The 19836-nt window shown below is 25.3% G+C and overlaps 2 protein-coding genes across 4 annotated transcripts; both read right to left on the reverse strand.

Annotated features, from left to right (window-relative positions):
• Positions 1-1640: 1640 nt before the first annotated feature.
• On the reverse strand, positions 1641-11207 carry LOC122512047 (titin-like). The gene is made up of 23 exons (XM_043627665.1): positions 10756-11207; positions 10436-10670; positions 9829-10112; positions 9060-9608; positions 8391-8915; positions 7486-8115; positions 7326-7391; positions 7168-7242; positions 7000-7065; positions 6527-6601; positions 6359-6424; positions 6206-6280; positions 6038-6103; positions 5885-5959; positions 4439-4504; positions 4286-4360; positions 4130-4201; positions 3963-4028; positions 3810-3887; positions 3648-3713; positions 3492-3566; positions 2802-2903; positions 1641-2697 (listed from the first exon to the last, which is right to left on the reverse strand). Exons 1-23 carry the CDS (start codon positions 10972-10974, stop codon positions 2488-2490), a joined length of 3816 nt encoding a protein of 1271 aa, XP_043483600.1. The 5' UTR covers positions 10975-11207; the 3' UTR covers positions 1641-2487.
• A 1790-nt stretch (positions 11208-12997) lies between these two features.
• Positions 12998-19008, reverse strand: LOC122512062 (inositol-3-phosphate synthase 1-A). Of its 3 annotated transcripts, none has more exons than XM_043627687.1 (7): positions 18849-19008; positions 18601-18747; positions 15581-15753; positions 15038-15305; positions 14601-14855; positions 14217-14459; positions 12998-14110 (listed from the first exon to the last, which is right to left on the reverse strand). In XM_043627687.1, exons 2-7 carry the CDS (start codon positions 18712-18714, stop codon positions 13625-13627), a joined length of 1539 nt encoding a protein of 512 aa, XP_043483622.1. In that variant the 5' UTR covers positions 18715-18747; positions 18849-19008; the 3' UTR covers positions 12998-13624. The 3 variants fall into 3 exon arrangements, with proteins under 3 accessions (XP_043483622.1, XP_043483631.1, XP_043483639.1); XM_043627696.1 differs by having other exon boundaries at positions 18601-18765; positions 18849-19003; XM_043627704.1 differs by lacking the exon at positions 18849-19008 and adding an exon at positions 18006-18094 and having other exon boundaries at positions 18601-18738.
• Positions 19009-19836: the final 828 nt, after the last annotated feature.

The raw sequence follows: 19836 nt of genomic DNA on the forward strand, positions 1-19836 counted from the left end.
ATTTTGAGTTTTGTGGGAGTTATGGAGGGGGAAAGAAAAATCAAAAAACGCATTTTTCTCGAAAACTACTAAATCGATTTTAATGAAATTTAAATATGTTAAAAAGACAAGTAAAGAGTTTACAAAGAAAAATTATCGAATTTTTTTTTCAAAAAATTTTTTCAAATTTGGAACTTTCAAAAAAAAATTTTTGACAAATCAAAAAACGCATTTTTCTCGAAAACTACTGAATCGATTTTAATGAAATTAAAATGTGTTAAAAAGACAAGTAAAGAGATTACAAAGAAAAATTTGCAGATTTTTTTTCACAAAAATTTTCAATTTTGAACTTTTAAAAAAAAATTTTTGAAATAATCAAAAAAAGTATTTTTCTCGAAAACTACTGAATCGATTTTAATGAAATTTAAATGTGTTAAAAAGACAAGTAAAGAGATTACAAAGAAAAATTTTCGAATTTTTTTTTCAAAAAATTTTTTCAAATATGGAACTTTCAAAAAAAAATTTTTGACAAATCAAAAAACGCATTTTTCTCGAAAACTACTAAATCGATTTTAATGAAATTTAAATGTGTTAAAAAGACAAGTAAAGAGATTACAAAGAAAAATTTGCAGATTTTTTTTCACAAAAATTTTCAATTTCGAACTTTTAAAAAAAAATTTTTGAAAAATCAAAAAACGCATTTTTCTCGAAAACTACTAAATCGATTTTAATGAAATTTAAATATGTTAAAAAGACAAGTAAAGAAATTACAAAGAAAAATTTTCGAATTTTGTTTTCAAAAAAACTTTCAATTTTGAACTTTAAAAAGAAAATTTTGAAAAATCAAAAAACGCATTTTTTTCGAAAAGTATTAAATCGATTTTAATGAAATTTAAATATGTTAAAAAGACAGCTAAAGAGATTACAAAGAAAAATTTTCGAATTTTTTTTCACAAAAGTTTTCAATTTTGAACTTTCAAAAAAAATTTTTTGAAAAATCAAAAAACGCATTTTTCTTGAAGTAACTGAATTAATTTTAATGAAATATAAATATTTTAAAAAGACAAGTAAAGAAATTACAAAGAAAAATTTTCGAATTTTGTTTTCAAAAAAACTTTCAATTTTGAACTTTAAAAAAAAAATTTTGAAAAATCAAAAAACGCATTTTTTTCGAAAAGTATTAAATCGATTTTAATGAAATTTAAATATGTTAAAAAGACAAGTAAAGAGATTACAAAGAAAAATTTTCGAATTTCGTTTTCAAAAAATTTTTCAATTTTGAACTTTAAAAAAAAAATTTTGAAAAATCAAAAAACGCATTTTTTTCGAAAAGTATTAAATCGATTTTAATGAAATTTAAATATGTTAAAAAGACAAGTAAAGAGATTACAAAGAAAAATTTTCGAATTTTTTTTCACAAAAGTTTTCAATTTTGAACTTTCAAAAAAAAATTTTTGAAAAATCAAAAAACGCATTTTTCCTGAAGTAACTGAATCAATTTTAATGAAATATAAATATTTTAAAAAGACAAGTAAAGAAATTACAAAGAAAAAATTTTCAAATTTTGTTTTCAAAAAAATTTATAATTTTGTTTTCAAAAAAATTTATAATTTTGAACTTTCAAAAAAAGAATTTTGAAAAATCAAAAAACGCATGTTTCTCGAAAACTACTGATTCGATTTTAATGGAATTTAAATATGTTAAAAAGACAAGTAAAGGGGTTACAAAGATAAATTTTCCAATTTTTTTTTTTCAAAAATTTTTTCAATTTTGAATTTTCAAAAAAATATTTTTAATTTTGAACTCGAAAAAAAAATTTTTTATTTTATTTAAGAGCGACATCTCTAGTTATGCTCTCGTTTTACTCTCTTAACTATCCTACTTTATAAAAAATTATTCCCCTCAACATTTCAGGTTGCATCCCGTTGCATCCCGTTAATTTTTGTTAACATCTTCCGATTTTTATTCAGAAAACTCTTAAGTAGTAATTTGTAAAAGAATTTCATAGATTTCTAGTTTTGACAAATTGCCGGAAATTAGCCTCGTGTCCTTTGTTTATTCGGAATTGTTTAAAATTTTTTTTTTGTCTTTATAATTTTATTTACGGTTTTTGTAGGACTGGCGCCCACTTTTTTGTACCATATTTAATCGTTTCCATGTAACCTTGAATTTATACTTAGTTAAATAAAATTGATTTATCTCCGGTTTTATAATTTTTCGAATTTTAAGGTTAATATTAATTAAGTATTAAGGGCTTTGCCCGTATAAGTATCTTAAATAAATAAATAAATTAAATTTCAATCTCGGTAAAATTTTCTTAACCCACGGAGAACACATGGGGTTATTCTGACCTAACGTTTTTTTTTACAAAATACCTTTTTATCTATTGATTAATATTTCTTATAAGGATTTTAAAGTATAAAGACTTATTTTACAGAGTTTAAACTATATGTAAGAGCCTTGTGGCACTTCTGATGTAGATAAAAATGGAGTAGAAAAATTCTGGTATCAAGAATAGTATACAGAATAGTAGCTTATATCCCAATTGCTAATTGAATCTTCAGAAGACTCATAGTCGTATTCGTCATCATCAGAATCAGAATCACTGTCGTCCTCTTCTTCAGAAGAATCATCATCTTCTTCTTCTTTTTCTTCATCGCTTGAAGTACATTTTCCATAATAAATTTTTAAATAATTACAACTGGATGATGCTTGATTCTGAAGAAATAATGTTTGTTATTATAGTAGCCTCGGCGATGTACAAATTTTCTTAATTTAAAAATACTATCCACGAAATTAAAAAAAAATCACTATAATCTTACGTCTTTCATTGGTCCCTTTTCCATTTCTGTCAAATTTGCCTCCTCAATTATTTGCGTATCCGGCAGTCGATCCACTGTCCATAATGGTAATGGAATGCTTGACTGTAAAATTAAAAAAATAATTATCAGAAATTATTTTTGTGTTTTGTTATAAAAATTAAAAAATAGTGGATGTTTTTATGTTATTTAATCGTATTAACGTATCAACGTTTGAAATAAATTCTATTAATTTTTGAAACAAAAAGTTTTTCAGTGTGGGAGAAGGAATAATTTTTTAGCGTTCCGTACACAAAGTGCATACCGTATCTGTTTTAAAAAATGAAAATTTTTGAAAAATATTGTCATCTGTTCAATTTTAGACCCTGGCAATTGGGAAGTATATGGTTCCTGGTGTATTTTTGAGAGACAATTCTGAGAAAATTACAAGATACTTGATTCAGATTGATTAAAAAGCAATTTTTCTCGAAATGTAGGGTCAAAACACACTTAATATTATAGACACCACAAAAATGAACAAAATGTTACAAAACTTCGGACATTTATTTAGAGTGATAACACTCTTCTATAAGCAAAATTGTAATGCTCTCACTATTTCCATCCGAAAGACAATGAATTTTAACTATTTTGATAGTTTAACATTAGCCCCAGTATCCCCTAATATAACTTTCATTTAATAATTAAGGTTCTTACATCTGGCGAGGGACTTTTCTTTATTTCTCCTGGTACTTTGGAAAGTGTTATTGGTCGTTCAGGTTTACTTGGTTTCTGTTAATTTAAAAAATGTTTGAAAATAAAACAATAATTATAACCGTAATGTTTCAAAAAATTCAATTTTCAATTTCTTACATTTAGTTCAGTCACTACTTCAGGTAAAGGTTTTTGAATTGAAATCAGTGTTTCTTTCTCTGGTCTCTGTAAAAATTTTAGAGGTAAAAAAATAGATTAATTGAAAAAAGTTTTAAATAATAGAAAATAAAATAAATATCAGTCAATAATGAACGTTCTTACACGTGGCGAGGAACTTTTCGTTATTTTTACTGGTGCGTTGATAACTGTTGTTGGTAGTTCAAGTTTACTTGGTTGCTGCTGATTTTAAAAATGTTTAAAAATAAAACAATATAATTGTAATGTTTCATAAAATTAAAATTTCCAATTTCTTACATTTAGTTCAGGTACTACTTCAGGTAAAGGCTCTTTCATTGTAATAGGTTTATCTTTTCCTGGTCTCTGTAAAATATTTAGACGTAAAAATATAGGATTAATTTAAAAAATGATAAATACTAGAAATCAAAATATTATAAATATCATTCAATAATTAAGGTTCTTACATCTGGCGAAAAAATTTTCATTATTTTTTTTTCTTTGAAAAATGATGTTTTTCGTTCATGTTTATTTGGTTTCTGTTGGTAAAAATTAGATTAATTTAAAAAAGTTTTAAATAATAGAATATAAAGTAAACATCAGTCAATAATGAAAGTTCTTACATCTCGCGAAAAAGTTTTGGTTTTTTCTTCTGGTGCTTCAAAAAGTGAAGTTGGTAGTTCAGGTTTACTTGGTTGCTGTTGATTTAAAAAATGTTTGAAAATTAAGCAATATAATTGCAATGTTTCATAAAATTAAATTTTTCAATTTCTTACATTTAGTTCAGGTACTACTTCAGGTAAAGGCTCTATCATTGTAATCGGTTTTTCTTTTCTTGGTCTCTGTAACAATTGTAGATAAGATTAATTTAAAAAAATTTTAAATTGTTGAAATGAAAATAGGGAAGACTGGGTCTACAGGTTAAATTTTTCATAAATGATTTTTTAGCCAATAAATTCGCTTAGATGCAAATATGTATAGATCAATATTGTAAGCAACTTGTCCTCATCAACATTCAATAAAAAAAAGTTTGTAATATTTTCGCGCAAACTACATGTTTCATCCTCTTTGAATAATTTTATTTTTTTAACATTAAACCCCATGTTGGGGCTAAATATTAAATTCTATTTCTAGCCTACTAAAACTATTTTCTGATAGGTGTTAAGTAGTAGATAAGTTAAAGTATACGTAAACAAGTATTTTAGTTAATAAGACATCTGTTTTTATTTAACAATAGCTTTAGAACAGTTATAAAGTTAATAAATTAAAATTTTTAAAAAAATGTTGGTTTATTCAAAATAATTGAATCGTGTAGGGGAGCAAGGGGCTGGTTGTAACAGTTTTAAGAAAATTATATGAATTATTAATTCTATCAAGTGTGTTTTAATTATTATAAATGTTGTTATATTAATAAATAAATTCTTTCTTTAGTAAAACAGAAAAAAAATATTAAAAAGTATGATGTTTTCATAAAAAGACTTTTTGCTAGAAAAACTAGCTTTTAAAAACAGTAATTATTCAATAATTTTGAATTTACTGGTTGAATTATTTAAGGTAAACTCTTATAATAACACAGATAAGAACAATATGAGAAAAAAATCAAATTTTTTGCATAATATTCTACGTAATTGGGAAAAGGAATAATTTTTTAGGGTTCCTTACACAAAGTGTATACCGTTCGAAACCCATTTATTCTCGCTTTTTATGACAAAATTACAGGAATAAAAAATACTAGACCAAAATGTGTTCAAATTTGGTATGGACATTTATTTTTCAACGTAGAATTTGGAAAAAGACTTTTAAAGTATGGTTGAAATTGAATGAATCGCAGTATTTCACAAAAAATGGAAATTTTGAAAAAAAGTAGTGAACAGTTTTCAATTTTAGATAGACCCCGGCAATTGGGAAGTATATGGTTCCTGGTGTATTTTTGAGAGACAATTCTGAGAAAATTACAGGATACTTGATTCAGATTGATTAAAAAGTAATTTTTTTCAAAATGTAGGGTTAAAACACACTTAATATTATAGACACCACAAAAATGAACAAAATGTTACAAAACTTCGGACATTTATTTAGAGTGATAACACCCTTCAATAAGCAAAATTGTAATGCTCCCACTATTTCCGTTTGAAGGACAATGAATTTTAACTACTTTGATAGTTTAACATTAGCCCCAGTATCCCCTAATATAAATTTCATTTAATAATTAAGGTTCTTACATCTCGCAAGGGACTTTTCGTTATTTTTTCTGGTGCTTTGGAAAGTGTTGTTGGTAGTTCAGGTTTACTTGGTTGCTGTTGATTTAAAAAATGTTTGAAATTAAAACAATATAATTGTAATGATTTATAAAATTAAATTTTTCAATTTCTTACATTTGGTTTAGTTACTACTTCAGGTAAAGGTTTTTTAATTGTAATCGGTTCTTCTTTCTCTGGTCTCTGTAAATTTTTTAGAGGTAAAAATATAAGATTAATTTTAAAAAATGTTAAATACTAGAAATCAAAATAACATAAATATAATTCAATAATTAAGGTTCTTACATCTGGCGAGGGACTTTTCGTTATTTCTTCTGGTGCTTTGGAAAGTGTTATTGGCCGTTCAGGTTTATTTGGTTTCTGTTGATTTAAAAAATATTTGAAAATAAAACAATATTATTGTAATTTTTCATAAAAATTAAATTTTTTATTTCTTACATTTAGTTTAGTTACTACTTCAGGTAAAGGTTTTTTAATTGTAATCGGTTCTTCTTTCTCTGGTCTCTGTAAATTTTTTAGAGGTAAAAATATAAGATTAATTTTAAAAAATGTTAAATACTAGAAATCAAAATAACATAAATATAATTCAATAATTAAGGTTCTTACATCTGGCGAGGGACTTTTCGTTATTTCTTCTGGTGCTTTGGAAAGTGTTATTGGCCGTTCAGGTTTATTTGGTTTCTGTTGATTTAAAAAATATTTGAAAATAAAACAATATTATTGTAATTTTTCATAAAAATTAAATTTTTTATTTCTTACATTTAGTTTAGTTACTACTTCAGGTAAAGGTTTTTTAATTGTAATCGGTTCTTCTTTCTCTGGTCTCTGTAAAAATTTAGACGTAAAAATATAGGATTAATTTTAAAAAATGTTAAATACTAGAAATCAAAATATTATAAATATCATTCAATAATTAAGGTTCTTACATCTGGCGAGGGACTTTTCGTTATTTCTTCTGGTGCTTTGTAAAGTGTTGTTGGTAGTTCAGGTTTACTTGGTTGCTGTTGATTTAAAAAATGTTTGAAAATAAAACAATATAATTGTAATGTTTCATAAAATTAAAATTTTCAATTTCTTACATTTAGTTTAGTTACTACTTCAGGTAAAGGTTTTTTAATTGTAATCGGTTCTTCTTTCCCTGGTCTCTGTAAAAATTTTAGACGTAAAAATATAAGATTAATTTTAAAAAATGTTAAATACTGGAAATCAAAATATTATAAATATCATTCAATAATTAAGGTTCTTACATCTGGCGAGGGACTTTTCGTTATTTCTTCTGGTGCTTTGGAAAGTGTTGTTGGTCGTTCAGGTTTACTTGGTTTCTGTTGATTTAAAAAAAATTTTGATAATAAAACAATAATTATAACTGTAATGTTTTATAAAATTCAATTTTTCAATTTCTTACATTTAGTCCAGTTACTATTTCGAGTGAAGGTTTTTCAATTGTAAACTGTGTTACTTTCTCTGGTTCCTGTAAAAATTTTAAACGTAAAAAGATAAAATTATAATTTTCATATTTATACTTTAAATATATTAATAAAATTCTATAATAAAAATAATGTTACTCTTCTTGTCGTTGTTTCTACTGTCGCTTCTGGATTGCCATAATTATCTTCCTGTTTAATTTCATTAGAAATATTTTCACTCTCATTATAATCTGGACTTGAAATCGTAATTGTATCTTCCTTTTTAATATTCTCAACAATGGGTATCATTTTACCTTCCACTTCCATTAAATATTTCAGAGATTTTTTAAAACCTTGTATATCAGAACATTGCCATATTTCTTTAGAGAGATAATTTTTCAGTTTTTCTTCTACGTATTTTGTAATTTGTTCAAGTTTCTCACCAAATTTAACACTTAAATTATTGTCATCAGATGTTATTTTGTCAGTATCACAATGTGCTGTTAATTTGGAAGTTATATTTCTAATTTTATCATGAAGATCAGTTAGATTTTTTTTTAAATAATCAACTGTTTCTGGTGAATTTGTATCGATGATTGTATGTGATATTTTGAGACTGTCTAGCATTATAGTGAAGGATTGTAGAGAAGCTTTGTGAATATCCAAAAGACTATCATTTTTGTAAGTTGCATTGCAAATTAATCGTTCGTAAAAATTTTTGTTAATTATTTTCGCTTTATTTCCAATGTCTTGAACAATGTTGATAATCGAAATTGATGTATTAAACATCTGTTTAAAAGAAATGAACAATTACTTTTAGTAATTTAATCATAATCTAACGATTTCCAGTATAAAGTTGTACACATATGCTGTCCTTCTGGTTTGACGGAATGTTGAAAAGTCGTGTAATTTCTATCAAATATTCTTAGTTCGTGACGTACGAATGTTTGACCGAAATGACACATCTTTTCAAAATTACGTCAGACAGGAAAAAGAGCATACAAGAGCGTTTGAGTGTATTTGAAAATTTTTTTAAAAAGTATGCTTAAAAACAAAAGAATTACCTCAATGTTTGTCAAATCTTCTTTTTCTAACCTACTTTTTTCACTCTTCAAAACATTCTCAAATGCTTTTATTTGAAGTGAACCAATGTTTTCTTCAGTAAAGTATTTTTTTCCGTTACCGCGCACTACGCTTGACAAGTGATTAATAAAATCATTGATATGATCAGTAGTAATATTTTTGTTGAATTCTTCCGGTAAAAGACAATTGTATGCATCGAAATTTACAAATAATAATTTACTTATTTTCGTATTTTTACTATTATTATCATTGCAATCTGTATTGTTTATCAGCTGATCAAGTGATTCTTTAATAGCATATTTGCTAGATTGATCAGCTCTCTTTAAACTCACAGTACGTTCGAAAATAAAATAAATTAAATTAAAATGATTTTTGTCTTTTAAATTCGGATTCGATATTTTTGCTTCTGAAATATTTCTATAACATTCAACTAAAAAATTTAAACCTTTCCTAATCATTAAATATAAATCGTTTTGTTTCTTAAGATCTTGTTTCACATCTTGTTTCTGAAATAAGTTAAGAGCAGAATGAAAAATTTAATGTAATGAAATGTTAATCATTGAGTTATTTAATTACTATATTTATTTATTATTTTAAAAAAATATTTTCTTTTTTCATAATTTAAAGATCTTATATATTTGTTCTCCTACCTTTGGTTCGTCAAATGTTATTGATGATGCTATTGTAATACTACTCAGCGTTTCTTGTAAAATTCTCTCTAGTTCAACGTCTTTAACTTGGTTTAATTTGTCTTTTGAAACTTTTATAATAGATTCAAAGTTTTGAATAGAATCACTTAAATTTTTGTTCTTTGCTAAGCCATTTACGTTATTTTTTAAAAATCTTAGAATATTTTCATTAATTGAATTTGTAGTTTTCTCCATAGTCACACCAAGTTCATTATTTAAAGAATTGCAGTTTTGAGTTTTCTCACTTGACAATTGAGATTTAGATACATTTTTAGTATTTGCAAGAACTGATGTTAATGTCTCTTTAATATCTTCAATTTTATTTTCTTCTAAAATTTTTTCTATATCAAGTACATTTTCATGAACATATTCCATGTACTCTTGTATCGCTAAATGTCTATCACCGCAATTTTGTATATATATAGAAAGTTGAAAGTATTTGTCGTTAATCAAACTCATAATAATTTTAAACATCTTTCTTCTCATATCAAGAAACTGAATATTTTGCAACTGTAAATGAAATAATAATATTAATTGTTAATAAAAATAATTATAAAATATAAATAGTAAAAATAATTTTTTTTTTATACATTCTATAATAAAGAAGGGAGAATTTCCTCTTAATCGAAATTAGCTGACTTAGAAAATTGTGGTCTTTAAAATAACAATAATTGCCGCCAATTTGAGTTTTGATGAAATTCTCCTGATTCTATGTGGATTCATTATTTACCTGTTGATAGAGTTCGAGTATTTTCTCAGAATCGCCAAATTCCTTCGGAAACATGATTTTTATATTATCGTCCTTTAATAAATCTACAACAAAACCTATTTTTCGATTTAAATGCAAATAGTCAGGTTGATTGAAATATATTAATTCCGGACTATCTTGCAATAAATTTTTCTTTTCAACAATCATTTCTTTAATAAGTTCAAAAAACTTGTGTAAAGTTTTGGCAAATTTATATTGTGGATTATTTTCTGATGATGATGATTCGTTCATTTGACAATTATCACCTTTTTGTTTTTTTAAATTAAAAAATAGTTGATTAATATTTTCTGTTAGTGCATTCCTACACCCAGAGAAAAATATTATTTAAACCAAATATATTTTATTTGAGTTAAATAAACGTATATTTGTCTCAGAACCAACTAGACTTTTTATTTCTTTTAAATAAAAATTTTATTCGACACAAATAAAACATATATTTGAGATAAATAAAATTTTATTTAAACCAAATAAAATTTATTTCAAACAAATAAAAAGTCTAGTTGGTTCTGAGACAAATATACCATTTCTCTGGGTGTACTTGTTACATCTTTAACATTTTCAACAATACTTTTTGTCCTTGGATCAATTAGAAAAGAACCTAAATTAGCTATGAAGTGAAGAATATTTGTGTTGTTACGATAAGAATCAAAATGGTTATTAATTAGTATTAAATTTTCAGCACTTATATTGTAACAATTAACGACTTCCTTATATAATATCAGTGTATTTAAAATATTATCCATAATTTTCACTGAATTTTTAAGAAAATTGTTAATATTTTCTTTGCTTTTTATGTCCTCCACCTGGAAATTAAAATTTATTTAGAAACAAAATCTTCTTAACAAAAAAGGGCGGAAAAAATAATAAAGTTACTGCTATTTTACTTACAGTCTCTATAAATTCAATCAGTTGATAATTTATAGCTTTTAAAGATTCAAGGAAATTGGGATCGTTTACAGCTTTATTTGTGAAATTAGACACTTTCGATATTTTTACTTCAAAATTCTTAATATCCAGATTGGGCCAACTTTTAGTATTTTCTGATGTTTCTAAGTCGTCAATGAACTTTTGTATTAAGTAACGAATTAAAATAACAAATCCGAACATATTTTTCCTCTTTTCTAAATTTTTATCGTTATTTATACAATTATCGTACGTTAATTCACAATAATCTTTTAGATTTTTAGTTGACTTTAGATTATCTTGTATTGTCCTTTCCACTTTTGCGATACCATATCCATTTGATTTTATGGGATTATGTTCCAAATCCAATGTAATTAAATTCAAATTTTCAAATAAAGAAATGTCATCAGTGATATTAAGGTCAATTTTATTTACAGAACAACAAGCTTTCTCCAATTTTAGTTTCAATATTTTAACAATTTTATCAATAACTCCTAATTTTTTTTTACCATTTTGTATCGTTTTTTCTATCCACTGAAACATTATTAATTACTATTAAACTATAGTAAATTTTTATAAATTATAAAATTAAAAAAGAAATTTCAATTTTAAAAAATTATAAATAATGAAAAAAAGCAATTTAATAATATTTTAATTTCTTACCTCTTTTTTTGTCACGTTTTGAGCTATTAAGTTTACTTCGTCAGCATCATTAACACCAATTTCTATTTTAGACTCATTTCGACATAATGCAAAAGTAAAAAAATAACTAAAAAACAAGAAAAAAATGGGCCAATAATTAATCGCCATTTTATAACACTTGTTTATAACTTTAGTCTTGCAATAGCTTTGACAAAAAAATTTTGTTAAACTTCTTATATATTGCCATGATAATATGACTATCAAATAATAAAGGTAATTTTAAAATTGATTAAAAATTGTATTTTCAAACTTTTTACTTTTTCTCTTATCAAAAAAATTGAATTTTTACTTTTAATGTATTATAAATAACGATAAATAGATGTCACGTTTCAAGATATTTTTTTTCACTCCTTAAGTTTATTTAAAATTCAAATTTAATTATCTTACATCTGAATTAAAAAAAATATTTTAAATTATTTTGTTGAACTACTTGTTTTACGATAATACATAATTGTATATTTTCAAAATATACAAGTTAATTTATCAGTATAAAGAAGAACGTGACTTTACTAAATTGAAAAAAAATTGTTAACGTTTTAATGAAAATTGATCTTTTTTTTTATTAAAGAGAAAGAACAATGTCATTAACTATATGTTTATTTTTTGAACACGTACAATTCTATATTGGAAAATTTTATTTTATTTCGAAAAATATGAAATATGGAATTTAAATAAATATTGAATATTTTTATGAACGTATATTTTATTTATTTCTTGCAAAAATTTAACAAAGAATGTTCTCTCAAATGAAGCATAATTATTTTAAAAATAAAAAAAATACTTTTAAATTTAGAAAAAAAGTCTAAAATTGTTAATAATGATATTTTGCGATTTTTTTTAAATTTCTATTTTCTGAATCTTCCCAAATAGTGTTTTGACCCATTCTGAATATTGATGAATGATATTTATGTGACATTTTCTTTATTCTCTTTTGATATATATTTTGACTATTTTTATTTTGTAAGTAATGTTGGAATTCAGTGGCAAATGAATATTTAAATTATTATTTTGATTAATGTCAATTTTGGACTAATTGTATATAAATTTTGTAATTTAAAAATATTTAATTCAAATTGTCATCATTTTTTATATAAATCCTTGTGTCTAAATTAAATTTTGATTGAATTTTTAACTATAAAAAAATTATATAACTAAAAACTAAATTAATTTCATATTATATATATTGTTACTTTTACTTGACTCTTTAAAGCACAATTTTTTATAATATCGTAACATGTATTTGATAACAAATTTTGTCTAATAATTAATTTTCATGACTAAAACATCACTTCCCTGAAAAGTTATTAACTTAAAAATATTACTGATACTGATTTTAGTAAGATTGTATCTTTTGTACTTACATTTATTATCTTTCCTTCCATGAATTAATTTTCTTGTTTTTTTATTTGATGATTATTTGCGTGTCGCGCTCTCAAAAAAGGTACCTAAGAAGCTTAAAATTTGAGGTTATGTTTTAGAATTTTTTAAGTAAAAACACAGAAAGAAAATGAATTACCATTAAAAATTATAGACTTTAAATTCTTTATTTTCATTCAAAATATTCAATAAAAATTGGTTTCCAATTTAAATAATTCAGAAAAAAACTTTTAATCATAAGATAAATGTGAAACAAACATAACCTTTAATTCGTATAATCTAATTCCAAGAATAATTTTGTTGAGATCGCACTTTTACTTGATTCATGGTGGAATTATGCGTCGAATGATCTATTGTTGACTTATATTTTCGTTAAAAACTCTAATGAAGATTTACATTTTACCATTTTTCGCTATTTCGCACCGCTGTGTACCGTGTTCGAAAATTTATAAAATCTTGTTTACAAGAAAGTGATTTGTGATACAAAAAATAGTGTTGCATTGTCTGCAAGGTGTTTTTTTTTTAATCTGAGCTAATAACCATTATAAAATTACTGTCAGTTTTGTACCCATGTGAGACAAAACGGAAACATTGCATTTTTGCAAGGTGTTTTTTTTTAAATCTGAGCTAATTAATAACATGGATCAAACCAGTTCGACGGGCAGAAATAAAACTTTCAATTCCGACAACGAACTTTTTGAGAGTAATGTACGCTACACAGTATATTATCCCCCCTCCCTTGAAAAAAAAATTATTTTTGTCACAAAAAAGTAATCTAGAATTTCATAGCGAGTTTTTGTTCAAGTAGAAGATTATTATCGGGCGGTAGAGCAAGACATGCTCGGAGAATATTTTCAATCGCACTTCGTTGTTTAAATAGAGCATTAATAACGGGAGTGCCCGCGGGCACAAGTGGCGCTTTACAAAGATATGAAAGTAAACTCAAAACACTGTGAAAACCGGAAAATTCCTCCTCGGGTAAATCGGCGGATTTAAATGTTATTCGTGAACAAAGTTCAGCCAGTGTCACTAAATCGAGAATTATTGGACTCGCCAATAATGAATCCTCACAGGTATTGTGAACGACAATTGTATTATGACCACCCAACATTAATTCCGATGTATACTCGTCCATTGCTCTTTTACTATCGCCCACATATGGAACGTACTTAATCACCACACAATGATCAGGTTTCTCTCCTGGTTTATAGAGAATTTCATTTGATTTTACCATATCGTCCACTACATTACTCTTTGATATCTAAAAAATTGGAATTAGTAAAAGATTTTAAAATTTTTGTAAAATATTTTTTTTTTAAATTATCGACCGTAGATAAAAAGATTGTTGGTAAAGTAGAATGCGTTACCTCTTTCGATTTGAATTGCAATGGCGCTGAAAGATTGTAACCGTCATTGTTGCCCAAATGATTGTAGCTTACAATTGAAACCGGTTTTATTCCAGCGGAAATGAGAAAATCAACTAGAACCGATTTCAATTTAGTTTGTCCCGATTTAAAATCATCTCCGGCAATAAATGTTTTTGATTTTTCCGCCAAATCCATTGCTCCAGGTACAAAAGTATTTTGCGGTGAACCATTTATATAAGTGCACTGAAAAAATTTCGATAAATATTAATTTCTAAGACTAATTTTTCTGTTCCACTTTTCGTAAGCGAGGTTCCCATCTATGTCAGGTCGGTAAAGTAGAACCAGTTTGGCGACTAAATTTAAAAAAAAGTCTTTTTTACTCACCCCTTCTAATGCCGATGCTACAGCGAACATTGTACTGGGACTAATTTCCAAATGATCGTTTTCAATAGCTTTTAATAAATTCTCAGCTGTATCATTAATTCCGGGAATAATATCACTGAAGCGTTCAGTGTTTGCTGTCCAAAGAACAATAACTTTATCTAAATTTTTCGTTAATTTAAAGTTCACTATATCGTCGCGAATTTTTTGCAATTGTTCACTTTTTGATCCATCTAGAACATTATTGGCACGATTTTCCTGAAAATTTACAATAGAAATGGGGTCATTTTTTTAATTGTGGTTTCCAATCTATGCAAGGTCGGTAAAGTAGAAGCAGGTGGCGCTACAAGCGCGGGAAATTTAAATTAAAAACTGATTTTTGGTATAATAAATAATTATTTTTATACATTAAAAAAAATTCGAAATATTTTTTTTCGTACCTGATTAGCGGCAATGAAATCTGGATAATAAATACTTTTTCTCGGTTGCATTTGTGCCATTTCGTCTGTCAATTGTTTTTGCAAATTAATATCAATTACTTTTGCCCGTTTCATAGCGTCGGCTAAATTTAAATTCGAAATATCCCAACCGTCGAAGATAATTTCGTCTGGATTAATCATTGGCAAAGTGGATGAAATTGGCACATAAACATCTTCGCCATTCATTGTTCCAAGTTTCATGGTTGACGCCTGTACCAAGGAACCATACCTGCAATGAAAAAAAAATTTTTTTAAATTAAAAAAAATTCTAAATTTCTTAATTGAAAACTATACTAAAAATTAGTGGTTTATTGAAAAACAATTAATTTTATATTTTACAGATCGAATCTTTATTGTTATTTTGCGGATGAAATGAATTGGAATAATAGTGAATTTTAGAAGTAGAATCAGAAGTGGGGAAAATAAAAAATGTTAGAAAAACGTAATTTTCAAAAAATGAAATAAAAAAGAATGTTTGAGAAGTAAAAATTAATTTTTTTTTACCAATTCGCAGTTTGAACTCCATCTTTTGTTTCCCATGAAAGTTTCTTTTTATTTGCCAATAAAGCAGCAGTTATTGTTGAACCATTGTTACCACCCCAGCCAACCAGCATTAATCCCACTTTTGGAATATTTAATTCCGTTCGAATTAAAAGTGTTTTCGATTCTGGTGTAACCTTAAAGAAAAGACAAAAAAACATAAATTTTCAAATAATTGCGTCAATTTTCAAAAAAAAAAAAAAAGAAAATGAAAGAGAGAAAAAAATTTAAGCATAATTTATTTCGACTAAAATCTTAAACTATGCTAAAATATAATTATTTGGCTAAAAAAAATAAATCAAGAAGAAATTTTTTTTAATTACAATTATAAAAAATATAATTTGTTTACTATATACATAATAACACAGGCACACAAAAAAAAAAAGTGTCGTGGCCGAGACACTACAGTAGTATATTCCCATGTATTTTTGGCCGCTGAATCCGAATCTGAAGTCCGAATGCTCAAATTGGTTCTTTTTTTTGAGTTATACTCAAAAAACGACTCAAAACACGAATTTGAACCAAAAAAATTAAAAATTTTTTTTGTGAGACATGACAATAGCATATTTCCATGTATTTTTTTCCCGCTGAATCCGGATTCGAAGTCAGAATTGACAGATGTGCTCAAAATTATGAGCTAAACTCAAAAAACGACTCAAAAAACCGAGTTAAAATGACGAAAATGAAAAATTTTTTCTGTGACACTGCAAAAGTATATTCCTATGTATTTTTTCACGCTGAATCCGAATTCGAAGTCAAAATAGACAGATTTGCTCAAAATTTTGAGATAAACTCAAAAAATCACTCAAAAAACCGAATTAAGATGAAAAAATTTTTTTGTGACATGACAATAGCATATTTCCATGTACTTTTTCCCGCTGAATCCGAATTCGCAGTCAGAATTGACAGATTTGCTCAAAATTTTGAGATAAGGTCAAAGAACTGATAAAAAAAGCGATTTAAAATAAAGAAATGGAAATTTTTTGCTATGACACTACATTACAGTATTTCCATATCGGATCTCGCATTTAAAGTCAGAATTGACAGATTTCTGACTGATTTGCTTAAAATTTTGAGATATACTCAAAAAACTGATAAAAATGTAATTTAATATGAATAAAGGAAATTTTTTGCTATGACACTACACTATATAGTGTATTCCCATGTATTTTTTCACTGTGATTCCAAAGTCAGAATTTTCAAAGTGGCTCAAAATTTTTGATTTCATTAAAAGTGCTCAAAAACATGCATGCTTGTACCTGTAACCAGGGTTTGAGTTCTAAAAAATTTTATGTCATTCTGATAATTCTAACTTCGAATTTGTATTCAGCGTATATAAAATTCATGGGAATACACTACCGAATACCGAAAAAATGAACTCTTTTGCATTAAATTAAATTTTGAGCATTTTTGGATTTAACTTAAAATTTTGAGCCAATTTAATAATTTTAACTTTGAATTTAGAAGCAGATGTAAAAACATGAGAATATACTAATGTAGTGTACTAGCAAGAAAAGTAGAGTTTCTTGACTTTAATTTTTGTAACTTAACAGATTTTCTTGTGTGTCTCAAAATTTTGAGCCATTAGGATAATTTTGACTTCAAATGCGAGATCCGAGTGTAAAAATATATGGAAATACTGTAATGTAGTGTCATAGCAAAAAATTGCCATTTCTTTATTTTAAATCGCTTTTTTTATCAGTTCTTTGAGCTTATCTCAAAATTTTGAGCAAATCTGTCAATTCTGACTGCGAATTCGGATTCAGCGGGAAAAAGTACATGGGAATATAGTAGTGTAGTGTCATAAAAAATTTTTTTCATCTTAATTCGGTTTTTTGAGTCTTTTTTTGAGTGGTTTTTTAAGTTTATCTCAAAATTTTGAGCAAATCTGTCTATTTTGACTTCGAATTCGGATTCAGCGTGAAAAAATACATAGGAATATACTTTTGCAGTGTCACAGAAAAAATTTTTCATTTTCGTCATTTTAATTCGGTTTTTTGAGTCGTTTTTTGAGTTTAGCTCATAATTTTGAGCACATCTGTCAATTCTGACTTCGAATCCGGATTCAGCGGGAAAAAGTACATGGAAATATGCTATTGTCATGTCACAAAAAAAATTTTTAATTTTTTTGGTTCAAATTCGTGTTTTGAGTCGTTTTTTGAGTATAACTCAAAAAAAAGAACCAATTTGAGCATTCGGACTTCAGATTCGGATTCAGTGGCCAAAAATACATGGGAATATACTACTGTAGTGTCTCGGCCACGAAACTTTTTTTTTTTTGTGCCTGTGTAATTTAAATGCCTTTATAACAATCGTTCTTATTAAATGGGTATTAAATTATTATTTTTTTTAAATTAAAGAAATTATGTCAATGATCAAAATTTCTTACTAATTTGGCTATTTTAATCCTCTTTTTTTTAATTTGTTTCTTGCAATTATTTTCTGAATTTCTGACCAAAGAAATTCACTCGTTTCCGGCTGAAATAGTCATTTTTGATTAGGATGACATGAGTTTAATTGGAAATTTAAATAAACTTTTCTTTTCTACTTTCTTGTCTTTTTATAACCTAATTTTCATACTATTTTTATTCTTATACTTAATTTCTAATTTTTATTATACATTTTATTCTTTTATTATTTTTTCATTTTTTTCTATTTTCTATAATTATTTAAAAAATTTTTTTTATTTCTATTATTTTTATTTTTTCTGTTATTATTTTAATTTTTCTATTTTTTTTTTTTATTTTTCTATTTTCTCCATTTTTTAAATTTCTATTATTATTTTTATTTTTTCTATTTTTAAAATTATTTTCCTTTCTATTATTAATTTTTATTTTTACTTTTACTATTTTTATTTTTTTCTATTATTTTTTTTTTTTTTTACTTTTTTCTATATTTAAAAAAAATTTTTTTTTTTATTTAAAATTTTTTTTTTAAATTTTTGTTTTTAATAATAAAAAAATCATTAAACAAAAAAAACTCACATTAAAACATTCCTCAGTTTTGGTAACTTTGGTAATTTGGTAATCGTATTCAGCTTCAATATATTCCTCGGTATATTTGACTTTCGTTGAATCCACACGAATTTTCAAGGCCATTGTCAATTGATTTTTTTTTCTTTCTCTTTCTCTCTATTTGGGGAAAATAAACTAAAAATATATTTTACGCACTTGTTTAGAATAGAAAAAAAAATTAAAATTTATTTTTTCTTATCTGTCAATATTAAAATTACCTTGTAAGTTGAATTTTTTTTCCCGAAATCTAAAAATATTTATTTTTCAATGGAAAAAAATGAAGTTTCGGGGAAAATTTTTTTACCACGAAATAGTTGAGAATTGTATGAGAGTGAATCTAGAATAGACTAATAGACAATATATTTCTTTAGGAATGTATTTCCTCGATGGGCATGCGCTTTTCAGTAATATTATACCCTACTCGGTAAAAAACTGTAGGGGAAAAAAATTTCACCCCAAGGAATATTATTTTTCTACTTTTATCAATTTACAAAGAAATATCTTTTTTCCGGAATTTTTTTATTGTTCTTTTTTCATTAAACAATTTATTTAAAATAGTAAAATAATAAATAAAATTTATTAAAAATAGTATAAATAATTTATTTATAAATAAATTTTATTAACTTTATTATTATTTTATTATTTATTTTTTTATTATTTTTTTTATTATTATTATTATTATTATTATTATTATTGTCATTGTTATTCTCATTGTTACATTATTTTAAGAATTATTATATTTATAATAGAATTTTATAATATATAATTATATCATAAATTTATTATTTCTATTTTATTTATACTCTCTAATTTGAATTAGTAAAAATGTTTATTAATTCGTATTAGTCACTGACTTTTTGTTTTTTAATTAATAAATTATACTAATAAATTAGTAGAAATCACTATATGTTAGTAAAATTTACTAATAAATTAGTAGAAATCACTATATGTTAGTAAAAGTTACTAATAAATTAAAGCATTAGGCTGAAGTCCCATGGCAGCGTTTTGCGTTGCGTTTTGTAACTAGCCCATGAGTGCAAATATAGCAAACATATATCTCCATCTCTCTCACACTCATTGCCTAGTTACAAAACGCAACGCAAAACGCTGCCATGGGACTTCACCCTAAAGCATTAAAGAAATACGTTGCAATTTGTAACTAGACCGTGAGTGTGAAAGAGATGCAGATATATGTCTGTCCTTCTT

This window comes from Leptopilina heterotoma, unplaced genomic scaffold (genome assembly GCF_015476425.1).
Source record: "Leptopilina heterotoma isolate Lh14 unplaced genomic scaffold, ASM1547642v1 Lhet_123, whole genome shotgun sequence".
NCBI classification, from domain to species: Eukaryota; Metazoa; Arthropoda; class Insecta; order Hymenoptera; family Figitidae; genus Leptopilina; species Leptopilina heterotoma.

Excerpts from the sequence above, each read along its gene's own strand:
- LOC122512047 (XM_043627665.1), bottom strand. The coding sequence starts at position 10,974 with ATGTTCGGATTTGTTATTTTAATTCGTTACTTAATACAAAAGTTCATT. Across the intron at positions 8,116-8,390 it reads AAGATTTGACAAACATTGAG|ATGTTTAATACATCAATTTC; the intron begins GTAATTCTTTTG and ends TCTTTTAAACAG. Across the intron at positions 6,281-6,358 it reads AAGTAGTAACTAAACTAAAT|AAACCAAATAAACCTGAACG; the intron begins GTAAGAAATAAA and ends TTAAATCAACAG.
- LOC122512062 (XM_043627687.1), bottom strand. The coding sequence starts at position 18,714 with ATGGCCTTGAAAATTCGTGTGGATTCAACGAAAGTCAAATATACCGAG. Across the intron at positions 15,306-15,580 it reads GGAGTTCAAACTGCGAATTG|GTATGGTTCCTTGGTACAGG; the intron begins GTAAAAAAAAAT and ends TTTTCATTGCAG. Across the intron at positions 14,856-15,037 it reads ATTTCATTGCCGCTAATCAG|GAAAATCGTGCCAATAATGT; the intron begins GTACGAAAAAAA and ends GTAAATTTTCAG.